General features: G+C 37.2%; 4 protein-coding genes across 6 annotated transcripts in view; 2 read left to right on the top strand and 2 right to left on the bottom strand.

Moving 5' to 3' along the window:
• LOC133527517 (uncharacterized) overlaps positions 1 to 20,715 on the bottom strand; it is a 46,676-nt gene extending 25,961 nt beyond the window's left edge. The window contains exon 1 of the mRNA XM_061864560.1: positions 20,623 to 20,715. The gene's annotated coding sequence lies outside the window, so the exon portion shown is untranslated. The remainder of the gene's footprint in view (positions 1 to 20,622) is intronic.
• Positions 35 to 16,880, top strand: LOC133527509 (uncharacterized). Of its 2 annotated transcripts, none has more exons than XM_061864550.1 (9): positions 35 to 114; positions 8,175 to 8,299; positions 8,745 to 9,016; positions 10,730 to 10,849; positions 11,055 to 11,270; positions 12,041 to 12,255; positions 13,204 to 13,430; positions 14,090 to 14,256; positions 14,547 to 16,880. In XM_061864550.1, exons 2-9 carry the CDS (start codon positions 8,245 to 8,247, stop codon positions 15,021 to 15,023), a joined length of 1,749 nt encoding a protein of 582 aa, XP_061720534.1. In that variant the 5' UTR covers positions 35 to 114; positions 8,175 to 8,244; the 3' UTR covers positions 15,024 to 16,880. The 2 variants fall into 2 exon arrangements, with proteins under 2 accessions (XP_061720534.1, XP_061720533.1); XM_061864549.1 differs by lacking the exon at positions 35 to 114 and adding an exon at positions 6,395 to 6,998.
• On the bottom strand, positions 15,687 to 22,758 carry LOC133527519 (ras-related protein Rab-43). The gene is made up of 4 exons (XM_061864565.1): positions 22,412 to 22,758; positions 22,251 to 22,335; positions 21,898 to 22,154; positions 15,687 to 20,736 (listed from the first exon to the last, which is right to left on the bottom strand). Exons 1-4 carry the CDS (start codon positions 22,619 to 22,621, stop codon positions 20,635 to 20,637), a joined length of 654 nt encoding a protein of 217 aa, XP_061720549.1. The 5' UTR covers positions 22,622 to 22,758; the 3' UTR covers positions 15,687 to 20,634.
• Positions 22,759 to 23,080: 322 nt separating this feature from the next.
• Positions 23,081 to 26,995, top strand: part of LOC133527516 (putative GPI-anchor transamidase) — a 44,117-nt gene continuing 40,202 nt past the window's right edge. For both annotated transcript variants that reach the window (XM_061864557.1, XM_061864556.1), the window contains exons 1-6: positions 23,081 to 23,270; positions 23,360 to 23,638; positions 24,610 to 24,818; positions 25,042 to 25,159; positions 26,022 to 26,132; positions 26,472 to 26,653. In XM_061864557.1, the coding sequence (XP_061720541.1) occupies positions 23,199 to 23,270; positions 23,360 to 23,638; positions 24,610 to 24,818; positions 25,042 to 25,159; positions 26,022 to 26,132; positions 26,472 to 26,653 (971 nt within the window). In that variant the 5' untranslated portion in view covers positions 23,081 to 23,198. The remainder of the gene's footprint in view (positions 23,271 to 23,359; positions 23,639 to 24,609; positions 24,819 to 25,041; positions 25,160 to 26,021; positions 26,133 to 26,471; positions 26,654 to 26,995) is intronic.

Genomic DNA, 26,995 nt, shown 5'->3' with positions numbered 1-26,995 from the left:
GTGTGTGATATAATAAACTCACCAGGAAGTTGGCTCGCTTCTGGGCGGCGTTAGATTGGCCACCAGAGCTATATTCTGTTCTGTGTTGTATCTTCGCAGGCTTCCCGAAACAAAGTCAGTATTATAGTGGATTTTAACCAGTTGTGTTGCTCTCTACGCCTTTTACATACCTACCTAAATTTTTGGGAGTAAAGGTTTAAATACAAATAATATGACTTTAGTCCATAAGCCTTTGTTTCAAAGTTTGATTATAACATACTACCTAACACTATTTCTTTTCTGGGTTTAGAAACATAATATTATTAACGTGCATGTTGCTTCGTTCTTCGCTATCTACAAAACACAATAGTCAACTGTTAAAAACGGTATAATGTAAACCAATGTTGAATGATTTTTAATTTGCACTGATACCTATAGCTAATGTGTCATGATCATGAGTGTGTTTCAGCTCTCAGCACATGCCGATTATAAATAAGGCTCTATTATCATAAAGATGCAATTAGAAATCTTCCTTATTGACAACCGACAATGAGTCTTTGGCCTGAAAACGTCACAAACAGTGTTTTGTTTTACAATATAGGATGGTTGACCCAGTAGTTGACCACGCACCGGTAGTTGACCATTTGCGACTTCAAATGTCAATATTAAGAATTCCCGCCACTATCTGGTATTTTTTAAGTTGCCTACATGTTATTTCAACTTTAACTGACAAACCAATCACATTCCCGATGACATGAGACAAAAAATGTAGCCTACACTATCACTTTACTTCCGCTCGTCGCCGTTAGTTGCCGATCTGCCGCCATTACAGTTAGGCACGTGTTCTGACAGGTAAGCCTATTTTATTGTTAATTGGCATTGTTTTTGAATGAACCTTATTGTAATGATTGTTTTTTGTAAAGTTTAAATGTTTATCTTCTCGCCTTCAACGTAGTTTTAAATATAACTACCCTATTTCATGACTTTTTTAAACTGGTTAACTTCTGGTGCATGTTTTTCTTGGTTTTCCTATAGTTGACCAGATGGTCAACGACTGGCTATATGGTTTTTATTTTTTATTTTCTTTTTTTAACTGGATTTTCATAGCTTTGGCATATTCAATACCACCTCTCACGATTTTAAGGTCTAAATCGTGGTGGTTCCTTAAGTTGACCAGTGGTTTGACTTTGGTACCACGTACAAAAAAAAAGCTCCTATGGTTGACCAAGCCTTATAAAATATTATTCTTTGCTTTGCTTGTTTTAGATTAAAAAATGCCACCAAAAAAGAAATTCTTTCAATATAGTGAGGATGACGTTTACGAAGCAGTAAAAGAAATACATTCTGGGAAAAAAAATTAGAGAAACATGCCGCAAATATAAAATCCCCCATTCAACAATGATTAATAAATTTTCTAATGAGTATGATGAATAAGTGCCTTGGCTTTTAGATGAGTACCTAGGTGATTGTATAATTAAGAAACTCAGTTGTTGTAGGTGTTAAAAACCCTAATTGTACTTACCTAATTGTTTTAGTGATAAGAAAAAAATGTGCCATTTCAGTTTTATTTTCAATGTGATTGCTAAGACTGAATATGAAAACTTGTTGATCTAAATTAAAAAAAAGATATTGCTTCTAATTTAAATAAAGTTGATCATAAAAAACAAGCTACTTTTTATTATTTTTTGCTATTTTTGCCTTGTTTTGAAATTGGTCAACTTTGGGTACAAAACTTAACAACTACTGGGGCCTGCTGGTCAAACTTAGGTACATTCCCGTTTTTGGAATTTTAAAAATATTATAAAAAAAACCTGAACGTAATTCTGTGTTTTTTTTTCTTATCTCGACTTTTAATTAGACAATATACAATATAAAAAATAAACTAAAAGTAAACGTCCAAATAGTTTTAAATAACAACGATTTAAAGTCAAAATTTGTCCTTAACTGGTTTGGGACTGGGTCAACCATCCTATATAAGGCTATTTGTTAAAACTCTATCGTCCGCCGTAAGTCTATGCAGAGGGTGCCTCTTCCATAAATAATACATTTTACATAGCTTTGTTGTGGTAATTAATTTGGCCCAGTTCCGGTGGAGGGAAAACTGCAGCTGATTTGTATGCACTTGGACAAAGGATACGGAAACTGGGACTGTTCTCTGTTAAACATACAGGATGTATTTGTTTAACCCCAATAATTTTTCGCATTTCATAAACGCAGCTGCAAATAATTTTACAGCTTATATTCTATTATTTTTTTATAGGAATTTATTAAACAATCCTCAGTGAATCTTAGGAGTTAAAATTTCATATAACTTAGCAAACAATTGATAAATAATGAAAAGACGGAAAATCGAAAAAATTCAGTTCACATTCGTGTCATTTTTTTTTCTTCTTCTTTTAAGAGCTACAAGAACATAGCTGCCCCCATACAATCGTATAGTTACGTTGTCATTTTAAATGATATGACATGCTGAAATAACATAGAACTTGACATGAACATTAAATAAATATTATTTCTATCTGGTATTGGTTTTCGTTGCTAGAAGTTAACAGTCAAGTGGCAATAGAGTGAATAGACTCGCGAAACTTCTACTCGCTCGCTCGTTGGACGATTTCACAACCAGAGTCGCCTTTAAGAGCTTACCCCTCTGTCGAAAACCTCGGCCAATGGTCGTATACATATTGTATGGACTGACGTTTATCTGACATGGCTACTTGTACGTTACGCACAAATAGCAATACATTTGACGTGCTTCCAATAAAAATCGGCAAGACAAAATTACAGACAAGGCATCTCCATTTGTTAAATCCTCCAAAACATGCTGTATTTTTTCTGTTATCTAGAAATTAACCTCAAATATTTTCCTTGAATTATCAATACCAAAATTAACATGCTGTATATTATTTACAAGGAAATTCGTAAAGACTCGGTTTCCCGTTTAACCGACTCTGCCGACTTAAACTGACCATTGTTGTGTGAAGTGATTAAACCTGCATTGAAATACCTGCTCAATACATCTTACCGTGACTTTCGTCTGAAACTAAATTATGTGTGTTTGTTGAGATGAGTAGTAAACTGAAATGTGGTCATTTGTCAATACAAATGGTTCATAACTAAGTAGATGGTAAGTAGGCTTTGTTCTGGCAGTGTGGGTCACGGCATGACCTGTTTAAATGAAACTACAACAATACTATGAAGAGAACTGAAATCTAACTAGGTATTGTAATAATTTATAAAGAGTATTTTGCTCTTAAACTGTATGTAGTATAGAAAATATTTTAGATTTTATAACTATATGACTCTACAACACATTTTATCTGCATACAGGAAAATATATGTCTAAATATTATTTGTTTAAGAGGGAAGAGTAGCTTTGCGATCCTAACGAATGAATGGTACTTTTTCTATGAAATTCCATTTAGGGAGTAAGCGGTTTCCACTAACTAAATCTTAATAAATCGGCATAATATATTCTAGGTTTTAGTAGGCTAATAACATACTAAAAATCATGGAGAAAGGAAAATATTTAGAAGTCGAAAAACGTTTTCTCTTTTTTTATGGACGAGCACGTGGATACATCCCTCTTAATGATGCCAATATCTTGGCGAAAAATCTCATAAATCCAGCCCATAAATTAATACTCAAAAATCTCAGTTATCATAAATGTGACTTCAAAATATTTTGCTTTTGAAACAAAGTCACGTTTCATATTGAGATATAAAATGAGCCTATTAAGGAAACTGTCTAGATATTACGGGGATCTGATTTCTACGTCTTTTTTTATTTTTTACCGCGTTTTGTTCTACATGGTTAAAATAATATATGTTAGTACCCTTAAGTTTCCTATAGTATAAAGGGCGCCCCTGTATGCATGCAGCATAAACAATAAATAAATATTTGGGGACAATATATTATGTTCCACGGATCGACCTAGCCCCAAAACTAAGTAAAGCTTGTACTATGGGTAGGTACTAGGCGACGATATACATGCGTAAAAATACATACTTATATACATAGAAAACTCCCATGACTCGGAAACAAATGTCTGTGTTCATCACACAAATAAATGTCCTTACCGGGATTCGAACACGGGTCCATTGGCTTCATAGGCAGGGTCACTTCCCACTAGGCCAGACCGGTCGTCAAAGCATAGTTATGATCATGTTCTGCCTTTACCTATACCTACTCTTACTAATTTGATTTTCCTCCTGACAAATTATAAAGAGCAACAGAACCTCACGTGCAAATAATACTCAGTAGCATGTTTTGCCTGAAGAACTCTGTGATATTATAAATCTAGATTGGTTACAGGCGTTCCAAAATTTATGCGAAGCTCTTACCCTGCCATTGAACATTAACACCGAAAAACTCGATCTATGGACTAGGAAGCAAATTCAACTTTATTCATAGTAGAGACGAAAGACGTAAACAGTGGAGGATTAGGTACACAGGTGAACTATTAATTGTTGCTATTCGCAATGCTATGTCATAGAATGTCTGTGCCTAAGTACTTCAGACAATTTTTGACATTACGAACTACCAAAAATAATCGGATTCTACTTCCACTATGATAACCGCTGTTGCGACTCATAAAACAGTTACACATTCGAGTCATGTGCGGAAGGTTAATAGTGCACATTGTCTAATTTCGCGAACATTTCGCATGAGACTAGATCTGTGCGTTCGCGATTATACATAAATGTGACTCGCCTGCTTAATACCCTATTAAGAGAGTATTTCATATTTCTTTTTGTTATAAGTACGCGTGATCGGCGTGTGTTGTGATCAAGATTGTGTTTTGTTTTGAGTCTACGAAACATTGTAAGTAACTTACTGTACTTAATGTAAATCTGGGGTTCTAGCCAAAATGACAATCGTACATCGACAAACTAAAAGTAAAAATTTCCATATATTATTTAAGTTTTGACTGTCGTTTCTATCAATGATTATTATCTTGGTTAGGTCCTCTGGTCTAAGTAGATTGGTGTTAGACATGTGTTATTAGGGATCCGCCTAACGTTAAAAATAGTTTGCTTTTAGTTCAGTTTAGGTTTGAAAGACTTAAGTCTTTTACAGACACGATAATCAGTGAAGTATTTAGAGGTAGTTATTGCAGCCATAAAAGCTGATTATTATTAACCGACTGCATATCAGCGAAGATAGCGGGATACGTTTTAAACGATATTAGTAGTACTTATTTCTTTATCTTGAAAATACTGGACTTAGCACTTAAAGACTTATAAATAAATAGCCTCGTCCTAAAAAGGTAAATCCCTGCAAGCTAGACTTGGTTCAGAGGTCAGAGGCTACGGATCCGTTATCGATGAAAGGGAATACGAGCCCGAGGGCGACTATTTTGACTGCAATGCGACTATTATATATTATTATGATAAAGACTAGAGTAGTCAGTAGGTAAGTAAGATTTGAGAAATGCCCACGTCATCATGGCCGATACCTATTAGGTTTACCATACCCTCTCGTACGATTAACATGTACTTATAACGGCCTGACTGTCAGTATTAATTTAAGGAATAATAAATGAACAAAACAAAATATATTTTACTCTAAAAGCTTTAATATAATACATATGTAGTTGCTCTAAAAGCTTCAGGCTTAAATTTTGACTTTTAAAATGCGGTTGAATTGAAGGAAAATAATTATATTAACTCATCCTTGTACTTATTTTACTTGAGTAGAATCTATGCAGTAGGTACCTACGAGTATGTAGTGTGTTCGTGAAAAGTCTAGTCCTTGATAGCAACAGCATTAGATACCTGCTAGTCTAGTACATGATTAGGCTAGTACAGTACCCAGTACTCGCACGAAATAATCTTAAAATTACACGAGTCTGCTTAATCGTTCTGAAGTTCACATTTTTCCCACGTCGAGTGTTCTCGTCCTTTGTATTTCCACTAAGCACTTTGCACATAACCAATAGTGTATATGGGCTCGAGCTCATGTTCAGAAATCCGCGAACAAAAATGTGTCTTCCACTGTCATAAACCATGCACCACGGGAAGCCACCATCGCAACATTGCATTTAAGTTCACCTGTTTTTACCGTTACCGTCCCTAAAATATGGCAGCCTCGATGTCTGCATGCTTCGATTACTTTCTCGACCAGAGTTCATCTAAAATTGGTAGAGAAATGACGTATGTTTGATAAAACGTTTGGGCATATGTGACTTTGCTCAACTGAATTATTTAAAAATATATCGCTGACAAATATTTTGAGAAACGATAAAAACCTTGGTCATTTTTTATCATAATCGGCTGAAGATGCAATATATGGACGGGGTCAAGTTTTTGTTTATTTAAGTAGGTATATTTTTTTACGATTAAGAAATTGCGATGTCCAAGTTGAATTATCCAATTGAATATCTACCATTTATTTATTACCCGGATTAAGACTAATATTTAAAAATAATAGGTTGATTAGGGACTTCTCTTTGTAAATAATAAATAAATAAATCCTCTATAAGATATTAAACGGTTGCCTTTAAATAGGGAAGTCATTATGTATGTATCTTATCTTTGCATTTAATAATCTAATCTTTAGTTATTTGCAATCTAATCAATCGATAATGCCTGTGTATTATGAAGTTTTACAGCATAAGTATCAAATGTGTATATTACTAACACCTGAAAAGGATGCAATTACCTACGGGCAACGATAATTCTATTTCACTTTATTTATTATCAACAAAGCAATGCCTTAGATATATTTTTCGTATTATCAAAAGATATCAATTAAAACAACAATTAGCGATAATCGTAATCAGTGATCACTGATTCAAAGGAGTCAGTTTACGATTGTCAATTATTCAAGCAGTTCATTTGCAAAATGGCGGAGAAAATAAAGAAAAAACCTGCCCTTTTCTCTTTGAAAAGCTTTCGGAGTGTCAAAGATGGTAACATAAGTCCTAAGACCCCGTCGACACCTAATGGACAGGAAGTGAAGTTTTTCTCATCGAATTCTGTTAACAAATATGCGCAAAGTCAGGAGCCGCGGCCTAGATCGTAAGTTTTTCTACTTTTCTGTGTTTTTTAGGGTTCCGCACCTCGAAAGGAAAAATTGGAACTTTTATAGGATCACTTTGTTGTCCGTCCGTCCGTCTGTCTGTCTGTCAAGACCCTTTTTCTCAGGAACTTGTGGTGGTATCAAGCTGGAATTTATATCAAATACTCAGTCTACTGCCCCTTGCAGCTGTGAAAAAATCAAACTTCTAAGCCAACGCAATCAAAAAATACCTACAGCCGTTTATGCCGCAAATTTTCGATAGTCAAATCAAAACCTACAGGGTACTTCCCGTGAACTCAAGAGTCTTGAAATTTCGTACGAAGCAACGTCTTATAGCACAGATAAAGGAAAAATTGCGAAAACCGTAAATTTTTAGTAACATCATATAATAATATATACCTACAGGTTTGTACGGAACCCTCGGTGCGCGAGTCCGACTCGCACTTGGCCGGGTTTTATTCAATAAAAGTACATCAAGTTCTCACATCATCATCATCAACCTCATTACTTCCGTACAACTGTTTGCCACAGACTTTCGCAGGACGAAGGAATAACTCTTACGCTAGCCCTGTGCATATTGGGCATGGCATTATTAAATTTGTTTGCAGAACCTATACATAGAAATTCTTAAAGATGTTTTACCGCCACCGAAAAAGAAGATATTCAGGCAAGATATGTGACAACATAAACAACCTGCACCGGTACTTTTCAAGCTCACGATGATCTGGCGCTGAGCATTTTCCAAATTATGCTATTATTTTTCCATACTTCTTAATCGCAACGCTTAAGATTCCATCTTTCGAACTCCTCTACACTTGTGGTTAATTTTTGCAATCTCTCGGTTGCTCGGGTATCAATATTGACACGAGCGGTTCAGTGGCGTAGCGTGCCTTGGCGGGGCCCCGTATAAAAATTTGTTTGGGGGCCCTTAGGAAGGGTAAAGATTTCTCACAAAAACGCACGTTGGGGGCCCCCGTGGCCCGGGGGCCCCGTATAATTGATACGGCAGATACGGCGGTAGCTACGCCCCTGGAGCGGTTATACAATAACTTTGCCCCCTTGTAAAACAAATAACTATTCCTTAATAGTAGCCGTTGCTTTAAAGGATCACATACTGACTCGTACTTACTTGCAACTGGTTGTTATTTCTTTAGTTTAATTGGCTGATGTCACAGGGCATCGGCGGCTGGGATCAAGGAGTTGGTTCAATGCGCGCTGTGCCTGGAGGTGCTTCACAACCCGAAGATGCTACCGTGCCAGCACACATTCTGCATGGCTTGCTTGGCAGTCTACGCTGGAAGTGCGTATAAAGACACACACTACACCTACCAAATCTCTTATCTTCATGATCATGTACTGTTTTGATCCCCTGTTTGAATTTGAAGATCTGGCTTTAGCAGTGGCGTAGCGTGCCTTGGCGGGGCCCCGTATAAAAATTTGTTTGGGGGCCCTTAGGAAGGGTAAAGATTTCTCACAAAAACGCACGTTGGGGGCCCCCGTGGCCCGGGGGCCCCGTATAATTGATACGGCAGATACGGCGGTAGCTACGCCCCTGGGCTTTAGACGCAAATCAATAAACGAACTTCACGCAACAATTTATTACTACATATTTGATTGCATCCTCACGCATTATGCACATAGTAAGAGCTTTTGTTGGTAAATTGACGCCTTGACGCCTGGATGAATCTTCATTCCTCGCATAAATATGTAGGTAAAAGTAAATCTACTTAATTGCGTACTTGCAGATTCGCCTATCTTAGAGTGCCCAATTTGCCGAACGAAAATTCAAGTCACCAGCCCAAACTACATCAGCGACTTGCCTTCAAACTTGTACATAGACTCGCTGCTTCAACTAGTCGGCATCAGCAATGGAAGCGAGAAGGTTGCCACTCCTCCACAGACGCCTTTGATACCAGGGATGCAGAGTGTCGAACTTTTTGCAGCGGGAGTGAGGTGTACACAGTGTCAGACTATGTGCGACAGCATTGATGTTACTGCGTGTGAACATTGCAAGATGGTAAGTACAATTATTACAGTCTTTTATATACTTAAGGGAAAATGGAATGGCTACTATGGTTAGGCCGCCCTTTAAGGCGCGTATTGATTTAAGGATATTGTAGGGAAGTTCAGTTCATAGAAGTAGGGCTGGTTGTTCCCGGAATTGAGAGTTGCAGTCTCGCCCGAGTAGACGAAATTAATAAATATTTTTTATATGTATAACATTTTAAACTTTCGCGTTTTGAACACATTTAAAACCACCACCACCACGAGCACGACCAGTGAAACCTGCGTCGAAACGTCGAAAAAAAGGTAACAAAATAAATATACGATAGACCCGGTATTCAATGTTTTAAAATCTTATAGGTATTTTTTAAAGAAATCTTATCATTAGGTAATTAGACACCTATCAGGCTATCACTCTCTGTATCTTTAGGTATTGAAATAAAAGTAAACAAACAATTTGTACATTTTCGGGTAGTTATAACATTCATTGGTTAACCAACCAAATACAAAACCGCCTGGATCTATGACTGACCAACCTGACTTTAACCTACTTACATTATTTGACCATGTAATGTTTTCTTCTACCCTTAACTGGCTTAGGGAGCCATTTGAGGGTAGATTTGTTTACTTTTATTTAAATACCTAAAGATACAGAGTTATAGCGATAGTCTACAGTGATGCTGTCTTCTACAAAATCAGTCCGATAAAACATTTTCTAATAGATAATAAAATTAATAAATGTAGTGGGGGTCTTGATGAAATTGACGCACGCCGGTACCTAATTAAAAAGTTAATTCGGTCCCTAATGTTTAATTTATACAAATATGCCTACTCATTTCATTCTTTTAAATGAGAGCGTGCGATCTGCCCGCGTAGCCAACATGCCTATCGTTCACGCTCCGTACCGAACAAAACGCAACTGTCACAGTCGCAATAATTTGGAAGAGTGATAGAGAGAGATGACTACGCTACGCTACGGAGCGTTACCGATTGTAACGTTGGCTACGCAGCCCCATTTTTATCAAAACAATCCTCAGTGTCCACCTAATAGTCAACGCAAACCGCGAGTTTAACGCCTTCATTGATACTTACGTAATAGTAAATATAAGCACAGCTAGGAGGCGCGTGATTAATATTTGAGGTAGAGGCATCCAGTAGGTACTAAACGTGTTAAACGCCATCGACATACAAAGTATCAAGTTACCATTTGCCTACACGTAGGTAATGTCGGGGTATAACCCACTTTAAAAGTGCGATAAGGTATTTTCCTTGCTAGTTAAGTACTAGTATAAGTCAGGTTTCTTGCTAACTGGGTCCTGTTTTGTATGTATTTCCATATCAACCTAATTTTACACCGTATAATAATTCGAATCCTAATATATATACGAGTAATGGACTATACAGTATATATTTAGGTTCTAATTTGTTTTTTCTGTGTCCAACGGTTAAGTTCACTAAATTGGTGGTAGAGTTCAAAACTAGGTACTTTGTGTGTTTGATAAATCTTCTGGTAATCGAGAACTGAACTAATTAAAACCTGAATTAAAAAAACCCTGTAGGTAAATAAAATAACTAGTATTCATGTTCGGATTCATAAATACAAGCAAACATTTATAAATAACAATGTGCAAATTGTTTCTACTATAGCGAATAAAAAAATCAAATGGGTGACAAAAATTCCAATACATAAGTAAATTATTTACCTACCTACTATTGTTTATTCCAGAATTTCTGTCGCGTCTGCTGGTCTCAGCATTTGGACGACATGCGGACCCAAGTGGAATCTATCCTTAAGCAGCTGGAAGCGACCTCTCAAAGGATGGAACACAAAGTGGAATATTACAAGGTAAAGTATAGTTATTTATATTTAGGGTTCCGCCATTTAACCTGGGGATACCACAGGCAACGGCAAAAGTTACTTTTGAAAAAGCTCTCGGTACATATTATATTTCAATACGTGCGTGGTCGTAATATTTACTTACTTGAAACTACCTTGTAAGTCACTCATTAGGCCTAATATTTTTTTAATTACACCTTTTATTTAAATCAAGGACCGCTGTGAACGCATAACAGAACAAATAGTCATCACTGCAGACGAAAAAATCAACGCTATCATCGAAAACAAAGACAAGCTACTCAAGGAAGCTTCAGAACTTCAAAAATGTGGGGAAATGTCAGCTTTAGCCCTTAAGAGCTCTTTGGAAGAAGCCCGAGAAGTAGCAAAGAAAACCATGTCACTGAAGGAGCATGTGGAGGAAAAAACGAAGGTTTGTTGACCCATCGATGTAATTATGCTCAACCTGTTTCGCAATAACCAGCATTTCATTACTACTGCTTACCGAGCGTATCTTGATGAACTAGTATAAGTGGACCTACAAGATCTGTAATAAGAATATGTAATCAGAGATTACACGTACCTCTTGAGACGTTGCGTTCGGTTGGCGTTTTGATTCACGCTGAGTAGAAGCTTGATATTATACCAAGAAGGACAAATTGTTGAACTGCTGTACTTACTTCTCAGTAGCTTTTTATGATTTTTTGGCGTAAGGTACCTTTGTACATTTGTACTTGTTTGCAACGTGTTTTCGTAAAAAATCGTAAACTTTGAATCGGAAACGATAGGCTTATGTCGATAATTGATCACTTGTGTGACATATGTTTATGTAATGCGATCGCTGACTTCAACAGCGCAATAACAATATGAAATGGCTAAAATCTTCAACTCATCGTTAATTCTAGATGATCAAGTATCGTGGGAGAGCAGCGAGATAGCACTTACTCGTAAAATAGAGAGAAATTGCCAAACTAAGAGCTAGCTGTTCAGTAGCTATACTTACTTAGTAAGACCCCTATTTAGGTTTTCGAGCCTTCAGGCCGCCAGTTACTGTCCAATTCTGAACACATATCTAGGCCTCTCCTCAAGCACACCACTCATTTTAGTCCTAGGCTAAGCTCGTCCAGAACCTTCAAACATTGATATTGCCTAGTTATTGATAAACCTCCAACACACTAAAAAGTCCTTCTCTTGGTTTCTCAGGTATCCACCTACATGAACCTGCATCAGAACGCCGTCCAGCTTCTCTCAGACGTTTCCAAATGGGACTCGGAAAGATTCGTGTTCGACAAGGAGAACTTCCGCATCGAGATGGACTCAGCTACTCCTCTAGAGGCTGAGTCAGATGAGCCGCTGCCCGCTGCTGGTTGGCAGAACAACCCCTTGGAGAGTGAAGAGAGCTTGACGTTACACTACAGGTAAATGATAACAAGAAACGCACCCAGATTAAGTCAGATGGCCCGTGAGAGGGCAGAACTAGCCGTTGGGGATTAGGACCGCTTAAAACTGCATTACTGGTAATTGATGAAAGGTGAATTCCTCACGCAGTGGAGGATGAGTCGCTGTCCACGAATGCCGTGGGATGACCCATTAGAGCCACTAGAGGTACTTACCTAACTCTTTCATGATTTAGATTTATTTATTGCACAATATTAAATTCAAGTATAAATTAGTTTACATGAGTTTATAGTTCTCTATATATTTAGTTGGAAGCTAAGATTATAGGTATGCTTTTGCACTCATATCCTATATATTCGATGGTGAACGTTATATTAATTTACTTACTCCATTCGTATGTGTAATGTAGTTCCATTTCCGCTGTATGATTATAGAAATAACGGCCATCAACCTGTTCTTCCTGATTAAATCGCCTTTGGGGCTAATATAGGGTTACCTGAGATTAAGGTTAAAGGGATTCTCAAAGATGTATATAAATATATGAGCCGATATATGTATCTGGCCATCACTATGAATTTGACTGTACCTATTGCCACTTCACAATAGGTACAGTCAGCTGCAGAGAAAAGGTACCCTGCATTGAAATTTTGTATGCAGGGGGGTACTTTTTCTCTGCAGCTGACCGTACCTATTTGCTATTCTGTTTTCAAAGGGGTTTCAAAAGTATAGCAGTAAGACACTGGCAATGCGAGATATGACCAAAAAAAACTGAATAAGACTTAAATCATTTTTGTCCATGTCTACTATTAAGTATGTATCCAGATTACAAGGCACTAATGCAGCCAAATCATTATTGAGGTGTGGGTACTCCATGGTTTCCTTTGTTCTCAGTCCTCACTGACGTAATCCCAGGAAAAATCGATTGCATCCTAAAACTTTAATATACTACTTTTGATTGTCTTTTGCAGATCCCGTAACTTCACTCCACACTATGTCTGGCGCAAAACCGCGCGTCCCTGCGGCGTGGGCATTAGTCCATGGAACAACCATCTTTACGTTTGCGGGATGGACACCCACAGTGTATTGGTCGTCGAACGGACCCAGGCCAAGATAGTTACCAGGCTGACGTGTGAAGAAATGCTGTGCCCGGTGCACATCGCCTTTATGAAGAGCTTGGGAGAGATTTATGTCACAGGTAATCGTTTTGAATCTCAACCTTAAACTATAGACAAGCTAAGTGATATAAAATCCATGAACCCTGGTTAATAAACTATGGGACAGAAAAGTAATCTGTACGTGTATGGGATGGATACCCACAAGGTGTTAGATGTGGAACGTACCCAGATTAAGATCAGACTTGTAACCAAACTGACTTGTGAGATGCTGCATCCCGTGCACATCGTCTTTATCTAGGAGGAGATTCATGACATTTTGAGACGTGTTCAAGGTCGGAACAGTCAACACTCAATACGAATATTGCGTGAAGTAGAGGTAGGTAATATCACAGACTTAAAGTTCTTTTGGCGTTGTTATTCTTCTTGGGATCAGATGTAGGACTAGCTGTTAGACAACTACCTCTACGATTCTCTTAAAACTTGCTTCGTTAGTAGTTCCAGTATATTTGACATACCTATTTCTTATGACTGCCGTCGCAGGCTAAAAAGCGAGACGTTACCTACGGTACAATTTCAATGCGCTTATATATGTATAATGCAATAGTTCACATATCAACGGATTTCTCGTCTTAATCCGATTCGCCTCGATCTACCCATGTTTTTGCATTAGGGTTTTATCGATCTTTGAGATCAATAACAGAATTCCGATTTACTACGTACCTATGTTTATATTTTTCAGACAAATGGAAGCACTGTGTTCACGTGTTTACGAAGGACGGCGAGTACGCCCGTTCTATCGGGCAGAAGGGCAGTCGAGTCGGCATGTTCCGTTCTCCAGAAGGCATCGCTGCTGACAATGCCAGTCAGCTGCTGTATGTGGTAGACACTGGGAACGATCGAGTTCAGGTACCAACAGTAAAAAAACTATCTATGTTATCGATCGATTAGGCGGGTCCAAACAGAACGAGCCAACACACTAGGTGCAAAGCAGTGTAATCATAACTCACCCAAAGTTAACGCACTCGCGGCCACGATGCCTCTGATGACGTCATGTCTTTCCTAATTGAACTGCTTCACGCGACATGTTTTTCTGTGTGGACGTACGCAATATTTCCCGAACTTCAAATAATTGAATTATCTCTATCATAAGTACATCATTTATCAAAAACATCATTAACAATTTCTGTCTTTACTAGATCCTTCATCCCGACGGGAAATTCGTCGATCAAATCGGCGTCATGACAAAGCTCCAAACCGTCTACACTACCAAAAACTTGGAGACCAAAGAAGTGACAGTAACAGAGCTGAATGCACCAACCAGCGTCGCTGTCACCAGCGATCGAGTTGTCGTACTAGACAGTGGAAATAGAAGAGTCAAAGTCTATAACAAAGCTGATAAGAGTAAAATTAATGAATTCGGTTCTGTAGGTCAGAGGAAAGGACAGTTCAGGCAGCCTGAAGTTCTAGCCGTGGATCCGATGGGCTTCATTCTTGTAGGGGATTCTGGGAACTGTAGAGTGCAGGTGTTCAAGCAGAATGGTCAGTTGGTACGCGCTTTTGGTGGGTTAGGCACGGAGGCGGGGAAATTTGGATGGATTTCGGGAATCACTGTCAGTAAACAGCTGGATATAATCGTTAGTGATACTAAGAATCATAGCGTCAATTTTATTTAACTCTTGTATCGCTTGTCGCATATAAAATTGATGATGCCAGTAAAGCCAACCTAAGGGATATGCGGTGAAGACCTGCGTGCGTAACTATAACATATAATATTTTTGGTTGGGAAGACATGACAAAAACTCTCGTACTTGTATACATACATTACGTACACCGGTCAGACATAGAAAGGAAGAGCTTCGCTCCTTCTGTAAGTGGAATAACCTCGTAAGGCCCAAGGTCCTACCTATAGGACTTATTCAGTTCGATGAAATTTAAATCATATTCAATTAGGACAGAGTTGCATTTGTTTTGTTTCGTGCAATTTTCAAACAAAATAAAATCTACTGTATTCCGTGCACTATAGGTTCAAATTCCAGTGGCAAATTTTGGATTTTTCATTTCTATGGCTGGGCCTTAAGAGGATATGTGTACACACGCAAGAGTTATAAGCGATGAAAAAGCTTGATAACGGTATTATCTGAGAGACGGTCTTTACCACATTGAACTTACATAATACTCACGATCGTGCTTGCAGCCCTACAAGAGCAGGAGGCAACTAGATGCTAGACTGAGATGGCAATACCTCACTTTCGCAGATAGCTGTTGCTGTAAAACTGCAGGGACCATGATAGGTTTTACATTCTAATAATATTGCCTTGCCTATAAAAAAAATTGCCTTGTGTATAACAATATTTTTATTTCATGTGTACAGAAAATAAATTTGCATTAATCTTAAAAATATTTTTTAATAAGTGGGATTGGATGCATTTAGTAAATTAATATAATATACTCATTATTCATATATGATGAGGGTCATAAAAAAACTATATTAACTTTAATTACCAGTGATTAATACAATCAAAATTGACTAAAAGAGGCCGTGTTACAACTTAGAAGACTTAAAATAGATGCACTGAGAAACAAAATCACAGAGATTCGACTTATAACTAAATTATCTATAAATTTAGGCCCTAAGGCTTTATTTAAACGGTATTATTTTGTTTAACGTGACTACTGATATCTAATTCTACTATATTAATAATCTTAGGGTACTTCCAGTTATACTTGAATCAAAACTATCTGATGAAGATGATTTGATTGATTGATTAATGAAGTAATAGAAATTATGTGCGGCACGGGTGCGAACGAGAGATCCGATATACTATCTGCTTCATCTTCATGCTCATGGTCAGATGGTTTTGATACTGGTATAGTTCCAAGCTGAGGGGTCTTCAATAACCTCCTAAGTTCCAGTCATTTCGAATTTGGAACCTTTTTTATTTCATTATAGTTTAAAATTCGATTTGATTTTGACATTTTAAAAGGACATCGGGACTTAGGAGAATATAGTTGATTATTGGGCAAAACATACCTATTCCAGGGAAATATAGGGAAGTACCCTTAATGGCGGGGCGTCCATATTGAAACTGAATTCTAACCTAGAAATTGACCACAAAGAATGTAATAACAACTGCCAACTTTTGTAGCGTTTTTGAGTCAATGTGACGCCTCGCCATTAATAGGAATTTTAGATATTATGTTTGGACGATACTTCTACAATTCCGATTCATGTAAATATCTAAAGGGTTTTCTACATGGTCTGCATAACAGAAAGACATGTACGATATAGGAATTAGGAGATAGACTCAAAAGTAGTCTGTCTCACTCTAACATTTATATCTTACGCCACACAATCGACAATGTTGACTGTTTTTTTGCATAGATTTGTAAAATCCTAAACGCACTGCTTGAAAAAAGAAAAAGATGAATTCATGTAATATTTGGACATCTATCTGGCCATATATAGCAAACCATGTGACCTCTAACATTTAGAACTACTTAATAAAAATATAATGATTTATATTACAAAATTGTATTTTATTTTACTAAAAGGTCATTACAATTATATGACAAGCTACGGCAGATACTTGCAATACACAAGTGTTTAAAATAATTCAATTGTAAATATTGTTTTATTAAATAGGGCATCTTTTCTAATATCTTTGTTCAATCAATATCATAGCCAATTTCAGTGGTTACTTCCTATGAAGGTCGTAAAACCCTACGTGTCCGAATTAAAGGATGGGGGGTGGGGGGGGGGGCACTACCGTGCCTCCATATTTGCAATGCGAGCAGTAGGCGAGCAATAAGATACATTTTATATACAACGGCCCAGAGCCTCCTTTATGCTCGCGCTGGAGTTCATGATAATCAAAAATATTGGCTATGAGCACGATTAAGGGAGCCAATTGGTTGGTTAGTTAAAGATCATATTGATTACCTAATTGACAAATTGGGTCCACCGCAGTTCAAGTTTTTGCCATGATGTACATTGTCATCGGTTGTTGCTGCCTCACATCGTCATAGCCAATACGTAGGTACGGTCACCATCAGATATATCGGAGCGGCCAAGGGGTTCTCAAATATCTGAACACGCCTCTATAATATTGTCAAAGCGTTAGAGTGCGTGTTCAGATACTTGTGAGCACCTTGGCCGTTCCGATATATCTGGTGGCGACTGTAGTTTAAATAATGTACCTCCACACGCGGATACTCCTCATTTATTCCATAAAACTGTAAGATTCTTAAAACATACAGTTTACAACAAAAAGTATTTTTAGTTAGAACTGAACTATTGCGGAGTACCCAGGTGCCCATCCAGCATAAGGGTCGGCACCAGCGTCGAGCGACCGACTAAAAGTTTCGCGCAAGAAATATGAATAATACATGTACCTTCCATGTGAAAAGAGAAGAATACGATTATATTAGTGATGCGTCACTAACGGTTCTTGAAGAAATTTTTCTAAGAGAAAATCGCTACTCGCTTATCGCCGCCGATCGGGCAGTTGACTACTCGCCGAAATCGTACTTACATTATACACGTGTGCACCAAAGCTCACTTTTTCTACATCGACGAGATTACATTTATATTGCCTCTTAATAAGCCAGACTCAGTCCTTACAAAAGTACAAACGACGCACTTTTGGCTATTTTACGGATAATTGTCTATATAAAAGCATTTAATCTGATTTATTACAGAAGCACCTACTTATTAAATTTCCTGAATATTGAACACATGCGATGCTTCGCAACATTTAGGGCCGGCGCGTACGGCGGTTTTTCGAGCGATACACATGTGATGTTCTAACCATATTTCGGGCACGCAATATATCACGCATGTAACTATTATTTCACATTTAAGTGGGTTCGATTCCCAGACGAAGCAAGTAATTCTTAGAAAATCTTTAAATGCAGAATTACTGACTTTTATAAATAACATAAAGTCTTCTTTCAGCAAGATATCCTATCTACGATATTTAAGGTACTTTCCGTTAAGTTAATGTCCCAGTCTAGGGACGCCCTGTATATATCTGCTACCACGTATTCCAAATCCGAGAAACGGTTACATGTAGTGATGTAGTAAAATAGTATGTATAATATTTTTGGCCTCTTTGTGTGTCCCACTGCTGGGCAACGGCCTCCCCTCTCCCTTTCCAATCCTTCCTGTATTGAGCAAGATCCTGCCAATCCCAATATTATAGGACATAATTATGTAGGAGTTAGATTCGAAACGCCCGATTGTCTTTCATCAAAAACCGCCGTTTGCGTTAGCTCTAAAATCTTTCATTTTAACCGCTCCGAGATCTTATCAGAATCAGAGATCTAATCTGGTTTATATTCTGATACTGCATAAAGATAACAAGAAGACTGTAACTTCGACTTCTAATATGTAATATCTTCATGTTATGTATTTCATTGATTAGCATGATTATGAATGTATGCCGGACCTTATGCATTGACTGCATACAAAAAGGCACCATTAATTCATAGAAAGTTTTTGTATGCATAGTTCATATGATAGAACAAAAAATACAAAAGATTCCTTAAAGTCGTTAAAATTTAGTTACGCCGTCTTGCATGAAACTGTTATAGTAAAACTTGGCATATTACACGTAATAAACCCACTTACGCGTTAAAGCATGAGGTTGAAGAAAATCGAGTCTTCATACAATGTAAAAGGACTTAATTTTGACTAATCCGGACTGAGTATTACATGCTTAAGATTTTACTTATAATTTATATAATTATGCATACAATTCTGGGTTTATAACAATCAATACTAATATATGGCTTATATCAGTCTCGACTAGGTGGTACAATTACATTATCTAATAATTTACAATATCGAAACTGATGGTGGTCATGAATGTCATGATCTTAACCCTAATGTTACCACCAAACGAGCCCATCTACATATACATAAATTCATCCACTATACAAGCTAAAAGATCATTACTATGAGCACCAACTAAAAATTAAACAGTGACTTTAAAAATAAAGTAAATATATCATGAAGAAAATGAGATTTCATAAATGTCAATAACAGTTTTTTTTTTCATTTCAATTGAATATCATCAGATTAGATGTCAAAATAATCAGTAGGCAAGCCGAAATATATTTATATGGGCTACTTTCACACCAAGACCCGTACCCGTACCTGTACCCGATAGGCAAGACGGTGGAAACCGAGTTTTATTGCTGCCTACATAAACATCTACTTATTAGCTTAGAATTTACTTTCCCAGAGAAACTTTCTTTGCCGTGCTCGACTTCATATGATTTATTAGTTGTTGGATAAATCAATATCCACACTTTTAATACAAGATTGTGTATGTAGTCATAATTACTTTTTTTTACAAATATAACGTAAATGACAATCCAAAAAGAGGAAAACAGAAAAATCCATATACCTATACCTACCTACAATATCAACCATAAGCTTTTTTCTTACTAAATTAAATTCGAGTAAATTATACCATTTATAAGGAATATGCAGTCCAGGGGATAAGCGTAAAATAACTCATTAAAAAAAACATCTCCAATTTCAACTAACCTGATTTCATGACTAAAGGCACATTAGAAGAATAAACAAATACTGTAAATGTGTGTAAATCTCAAAACGATGTAAACGTCAGGCCTCAACGTTACGAACATACCAACCCACAGCTACCAGAAAATGAGTAACATTACTGGGAAAGTAATGACACTATGTGCATACTTATTGATACATTGTTCTCAGAAGAATCAGTTCATATGATTGATACTTAAACCCATTTATGCCCAGAAATTGTTTTTGGTTCGGACTCCTCGACTTCAGACTATTTTTAATGAGTAGGAGAGATTATTTTCCTGTGTATCGAAAACAACCCAATGGGCATGTATAGGTTAAATTCTTCCTGGTAACTGCTTTATTTTACTTAATGTTTTATTACTAAACTGTATCATTAAGATATAAGTTGTCAGTGTCATACCTACTTCTACTGTACAATTTTTATTACACTTTGAATTTACCTTTTTGGGTTATTCTCACTTGGAATTTTTAGCACTACACGATAAAAATGTTGGGCGCGTTTTAGTATTTACTTAGGTATTTATGTACATGTGTCAGATGCATTTATAAAACTTTGTTATAAACAAAAAATGGAGGAAATAAGTAAAACTCAAAAAAGATTTGAAAAAAAAACTAAGTAAATTAAATTAGAAAGAGGCCTGAATATTTAACGGTATCAAATTACATAGCCTAGATTGTGACAATATTTTGTTATAAAATACCTGATTTCTCATCTAAGATGAGCGACAAGGTTGACATCTGCTTATGGAGTGGCTCTCTCCGAGGACTACTGAGTCGGACTCTGCTGGTGGCCCTTCACTGTTGTCATGTTGCCTCTGAAACATACCAATAAAATACAGTGTTAATACATAACAAGTGCTAATAATGTTAAGGATTTCATTTAATTTAACAGTCTTTAGTCACATGGGCTTATTCATGTTCATTTCAGCAATTAGATAATCAATTAACCACTTGACTTGGTATGGGATACCACAGGAAAAGTGGTAAAATTTATCAGCTAATTCAATTCAATGCAATTTGATTGGCTGTATGTTATATTCACAATCTATACCAAACAAGACATTGTAATATTATTCAAAGATATTTAATTATTTATTTTATGTTTATATTCAAGTCAAACCTCTTTGACCCAACCAGAGATAAATAAAAAAAGTATATCACTAATATTGTTAAGTCCCACTTGAATGGCTTGCGGTCAATTTTACACACAAGACCTTGGAAATCTTGGAATACAATTGAAATTGACTTATCAAAGAACATTTTTTGGTCATCTATTGTGTAGAATGTAGTTTTTTATGACCATAATAATATGGAGGTCATTCACATTTGCAACATTGCAATCGTAATTTTGTATTTGTATGGCAGAACAAACCAGGTGGTATTATGAGAAATGATTATAGAAATAGTTGCATCATGAGATAGCATGCATGGTGAAAGAGTGAGATATCAAACAGATTTTTTGTTTTTCAATTAGATGCATAATGAATACATAGTGATTTTGATTTCTCAATTAAAGGTAATAACCTTATAAATCATTCATCTTCTTCTTCCTCGCGTTGTCCCGGCATTTTGCTACGGCTCATGGCAGCCTGGGGTCCGCTTAACAACTAAACCCAAGATTTGGCGTAGGCACTAGTTTTACGAAAGCAACTGCCATCTGACCTTCCAACCCAGGAGGTAAACTAGGCATTGTTGGGATTAGTCCGGTATCCTCACAATGTTTTCCTTCACCAAAAAGCAACTAGTAAATATCAGATGATATTTCATACATAAGTTCCGAAAAACTCATTGGTACGAGCCGGGGTTTGAACCCGCAACCTCCGGATTGCAAGTTGCATGCTCTTACTGCTAGGCCACCAGCACTCTTCTTCTTATAAACAATTCATATTATATTCATATTCATTTATTCAATATTGATTATACAATCTTTAGGAGGAAGGAGCAACAACATGATTTGAAACTTATAAAAAAATTACCTTTAATTCTGTGGCTAGGCTCCGGAATGTATCCTCAACATTGGTGTTGTCTTTGGCCGATGTCTCCAACACAAACATGATTTCAGGCACATAGCGGCAGAAGGATTTTGGTTCATCTGGCTCAACCTCCCGTTGCTCCGCCAAATCACACTTGTTACCAATCAATGATACTATCACATTTGACGATGTATACCGTCTCACCTCTTCAATCCATTTTTGGAGTGATAAGAATGTTGAACGCTTCGTAATGTCGTATACTGAAATAAAACGTTACAATGCTGTCATGTTTATTCCGTTTGATATGCATGAATGGGTACAACATGCAATCGTCATTGCTTTATCAGAATAATTACCAATAATTACTCCATTTGCGGAACGATAATAGCTCTGGGTGATTGTCCTGAAGCGCTCCTGGCCGGCCGTATCCCATATTTGCAGCTAAAACACCATATAACTACGTTTTTATTACATTCAAAGAATTTTACGCCATAGAAATTAAATTAGATTCACTAACCTTGACCTTCTTTCCGTCTACTATTAGTGTTTTCATAGAAAAGTCAACGCCTATCGTATTCCCGTGTCTTTCGATAAAATTCCCTGATTTTAATCGTTGCACAATGCATGTTTTCCCCGTGCCACAGTCTCCGATTAACACAATTTTAAATAGATAGTCAAACTGTTCGTCTGGGATAGTCATCAATGTATTTGGATTACGGTTACTCATGATTAGAGAGGAAAATTATTTTAATTAAATTTATTGTAATTTTCTGTTTACGTCCTTTCCATTTTTTCTTTCAGTTTGACTGAACTGAAATGAAATACTAGAAATGTCATTTCGTTATATGACATTTTGCAGGTTTTATTTCTCTGGACATCGAAAACGCATACTTAGCAACGTTTTTATTTGTATCTTAAACAAAGGAATAAATCGTGGATAAGAGAGACGCAGCTATATGTTAAAGCAAGATACAACTATCCAAAAAAACAAGGAAACACGTAGTGATTATATGCTCTTTGAAGGAAACAAAAGAATCTTGCTTCTATTTAAGTCTGCTTTCTAATCGATAGAAGTGTAAGTCGTTTTATAAGAGGCTCAAACATATTCTCAAGAGCACTAGATCAAAGAATATAATACTCACTACACTAGATACGTAGTGATTATATGCTCTTTGCACTAAATGGGCGGGCTGACAACTGACATTGACAGCTAAATAAAATGAAAACTAATCTTATCGTTATTTACCGTAGTTATTCCTGTTTTAATAATTTAATGAATTATTAATCGTGGTAATGTGCACAAAATGTTGATATCAAAAACCTTTTTCTTCGCCCTTACGCTCATAGCTTCAGTGCCATGTATATTCGCAATAGAGGTATTTACAAAATATTTTGTGCCTATGCCTTACTAATTTCCTTACTCCAACAGGAAAACATTTTTTTCAATAAAAAACGCTATTTCCAGATTCCAGAGAAGTTCCAAAAGTCAAACCACACTAATAACTGGGCTGTATTAGTAGACACGAGCAGGTTTTGGTTCAATTACCGGCATGTAGCGAACGTGTTGTCTATTTACCGGAGCGTCAAGCGGCTCGGGATCCCGGACAGTCAGATTATCCTCATGATATCGGACGACATGGCGTGTAACCCGCGAAACCCGCGCCCGGCCACCATATTCAATAATGCTCATGAGCAGATCAATGTGTATGGAGATGATGTTGAAGTGGATTATAGAGGTTATGAGGTAAGGATTTATAGACATTAAAATTCATCTCTTATGCTATGGTCTTATGCTACGCGGTATATTTTTGATCAATCTTTTGAGATTTATGACTGAAGCAGCATTATCCCAAACCTTTTTGAGATCAAACATATTTTAAGTTACTTTACAAGCTTTTATTTAACTTGCAATGTAACTATGTTTGTTTGTACGGGTCAAATCTAGCTAGTTAAATTAAACTCACTTTCCGGTTTTCGATGAAGCTGAAAGTTTGCCTAAATATGTAAGTAGGGTGAGTCGCTCGGGCGAGGAAAACGCACGCGCTGCACATCTACACTGGCCGGTTTGTGTGTGAGAAAATTGCCTCGCGCGTACATGCTCGCTTGCTTGTTCTGTGTGGACCCGGCTGATAAGGGTAGAGTCACAATATCCTAATACGGCAACACTGTGCAGCTATTGGATAGTGTGGGTACCCTTATTGACCACATTTTTTAGACTATTATAGCAGAAGGAAAAACAAAGCTATTGTACTGTTGTTTTGCCTTGTATGGTTATTACTATTAACTCCGTGTCTAAAATGATGTATAAATTATATACTTAGAAGTCTTTTTATGTGTGAAGGGATAATAAATAAATAATATTTTCCCAGTATCTTGCCATTATCTCTAGAACCCCTGGGGGGTATTGTAGGTCACCACATTTGCATAATACAGTCGCCATCAGATATATCAGAGCGCTCGAAGTGCTCAAAAATATCTGAACATGCACTCTAACGCCTCGACAATAGAGGCGTGTTCAGATATTTGTGAGCCCCACTACCGCTCAAATATATCTGATGACGACTGTATATCTTGTCGGGACAATTTGTGGGTTGATTCAAAGGTTTTTCAAAAGGTTGTCTTTAGATCAGCTTAACTTATCTATTTAGAGACTTCTTACTTAGAAGTTTAATGTTTGAATGATCAACATTACTATATAAATGTTTTAATTTTTAGGTTTCTGTTGAGAATTTTGTCCGTCTCCTAACTGGGCGCCTGCCCCCTGACACTCCTCGCTCCAAGCGCCTTCTCACCGACGAGGGCAGCAACATACTGATCTACTTAACTGGACATGGTGGAGACGGGTTCCTCAAGTTCCAGGACTCAGAGGAGGTGACTAGCCAGGAGCTGGCTGATGCCCTTGAGCAGATGTGGCAGAAGAGAAGGTATTTATTTGAATCATGCCCAGTGAAAATAAAGACAATAGTTAAATAATGAGTTAGGTATGGGCATTAGAGTTGAAGTCACGCACACAATAACAAAATCATGTAATTTCCCTGCATTTTAGTAGTGAAATTAGTATTCCTATTTTTGCATCAATACCAAGTTGAACCACCAACAACAAGATGGACCAAAAAGTTTCTTCAAGATTTTTTATTTGTTTTCCAGGTACAATGAGATTTTCTTCATAATAGACACATGTCAAGCATCATCTATGTATGAAAAGTTCTACTCGCCCAACATTTTAGCCACTGCTAGCAGTTTAGTTGGTGAAGATTCACTTTCAGTAAGTATTTAGCAACTTATTAATTAGTTTATAAATAAATAATATAAAAATAAATCATTTATTTCAAGTAACTTCCACAGATTCATAAATACTTATATTATGTTAGTATGCACTTATAGGTTACAGCTATGTTAATATGTACAGACTTATCACTAAATAACTATTACTAGGGCAGCTAAAGTACTTCTAGAAATATGCATATCATCACAATGCCTAAAATATGGGTAGTCAATCTTTTTGGTTATCGAACGCAGGATTAGGTTGGGGCTGGCCCACACCCGGTGCACCAGGGATGTGCATCGTTTGCGCATAGTGGTATAAAAGCAATCTATGCGCGCTTTAGCAATCATCCCTAACGCGCTATAGAAGCCCCACCAGTACCCGGAACGCGTTCAGGCCTTCCTTTTCATTAATAGCCGGGTCCTCACAGAGCCGAGGCACGTCTACACTGGCCGTATTGTGTGTGAGGAAATTGCCTCGCGCATATGATCGCTCTGTGTGGACCCGGCTAATGCCTTCATTTCAAACCTGTTTTTAGACAAATTAACATCGCAATTTGCCTTGTGAAGGTATTTTTATTTAACACTATTGTATATTGGAGGGTTTAAGCGCGCGGTTATTTTATGCGATTAACGCTGTGTTAAACACGATGCGTTTGCCGCACACCATTTAACATCAGGTAATCTAATGACCATTAATTGTTTTACGCGGTAAGCGCATTGTAATTTTTCCTACATAAAATAACCGCGTGCTTTAGTACTCATTACATCAATAATGTAACTAATGAGTTACGTTACAGATATAAACTTATTACCAATATTATTTTAAATTAGGTAACATTAGGTTATTATTTATTTTTCAGCATCACGTGGACTCCGCGATCGGCGTGTACATCATAGACAGATACACATACTATGTGCTGGAGTTCCTTGAGAATGTGCATCCCAATACACACAGAACTATGTCAGAATTTGTAAGTACTGCTTTTTTGTTAAAATATTTATATATCGCGAATCTAACCCAAGCTAAGGAAAAGCTCAGGCATAAATTCAATTTCATTACTATAGTCACATTGTGGTGATACAGTTGAGAGTATAGTACTGGCTTAACACTTTAAACGCCACGCCTATAGTGTGCGGCGCGTCATCGTAAATCTTGTCGGAATGCACGAAGAATGATATTATTACTTTCATTTTGGAAATAATAAACTTCGATTTCTATATATAAATCATAAGTTTTGGAAATATTGCAATTCTTTAAACCTTTCCGACGGCCCATCAGTACTTTGTGCTGATTATGTAACTTGTTACAGCTAGCCGTATGCCCTAAAAGCGCGTGCCTGTCCACGGTGGGTGTCCGCCGCGACCTGTTCAAGCGCGACCCGAGCCGGGTGCCCATCACCGACTTCTTCGGGTCCGTGAGACCCGTCGTCGTCACCACCGACCCCATAGATATACTGGATATACCTAAGAGGAAGAGAAAGACTGAGCCAGGGTAAGTTGATAAAGTTATAATCAATTCCGAAGAATAGGCAGAAAAGAGTACGGCCTAAAAAAATATGTACGTGAACATTGTCTAATTTACTCATATTCGAGTGAAATATACAGTGAGCTGCGAAATTGCGTGGAGAAATTATGATTGAATTCATTGATAAATTCGCCATGCACTGTTACGGCTGATGGTACTTTTGTACCCTTACTATTACCCCTTTTGCTCGTTGCTCTACGTGAAATTTTGCTGGACCGTTCTGCTCTAGCTTACTTTATTTATGTAATTCTATCAAAGGAAATCTTATCTTTCACCAGCCGCTTATAAACCGATAGGGTAGTATTTATT

The sequence above is a fragment of the Cydia pomonella genome, chromosome 18 (assembly GCF_033807575.1).
Source record: "Cydia pomonella isolate Wapato2018A chromosome 18, ilCydPomo1, whole genome shotgun sequence".
Lineage (NCBI taxonomy): Eukaryota > Metazoa > Arthropoda > Insecta > Lepidoptera > Tortricidae > Cydia > Cydia pomonella.
This window is presented reverse-complemented; position numbering and strand designations above follow the sequence as displayed.

What these genes read in the sequence shown, in the direction of transcription:
- LOC133527509 (XM_061864549.1), top strand. Translation starts at nt 6,823, where the DNA reads ATGGCGGAGAAAATAAAGAAAAAACCTGCCCTTTTCTCTTTGAAAAGC. An exon ending in CAGGAGCCGCGGCCTAGATC is followed by an intron (nt 6,999 to 8,174) that starts GTAAGTTTTTCT and finishes CTGATGTCACAG; the next exon opens with GGCATCGGCGGCTGGGATCA. An exon ending in AGCTTGACGTTACACTACAG is followed by an intron (nt 12,256 to 13,203) that starts GTAAATGATAAC and finishes TGTCTTTTGCAG; the next exon opens with ATCCCGTAACTTCACTCCAC.
- LOC133527519 (XM_061864565.1), bottom strand. Translation starts at nt 22,621, where the DNA reads ATGAGTAACCGTAATCCAAATACATTGATGACTATCCCAGACGAACAG. An exon ending in TAGACGGAAAGAAGGTCAAG is followed by an intron (nt 22,336 to 22,411) that starts GTTAGTGAATCT and finishes ATGGTGTTTTAG; the next exon opens with CTGCAAATATGGGATACGGC. An exon ending in GCCTAGCCACAGAATTAAAG is followed by an intron (nt 20,737 to 21,897) that starts GTAATTTTTTTA and finishes GGTATGTTTCAG; the next exon opens with AGGCAACATGACAACAGTGA.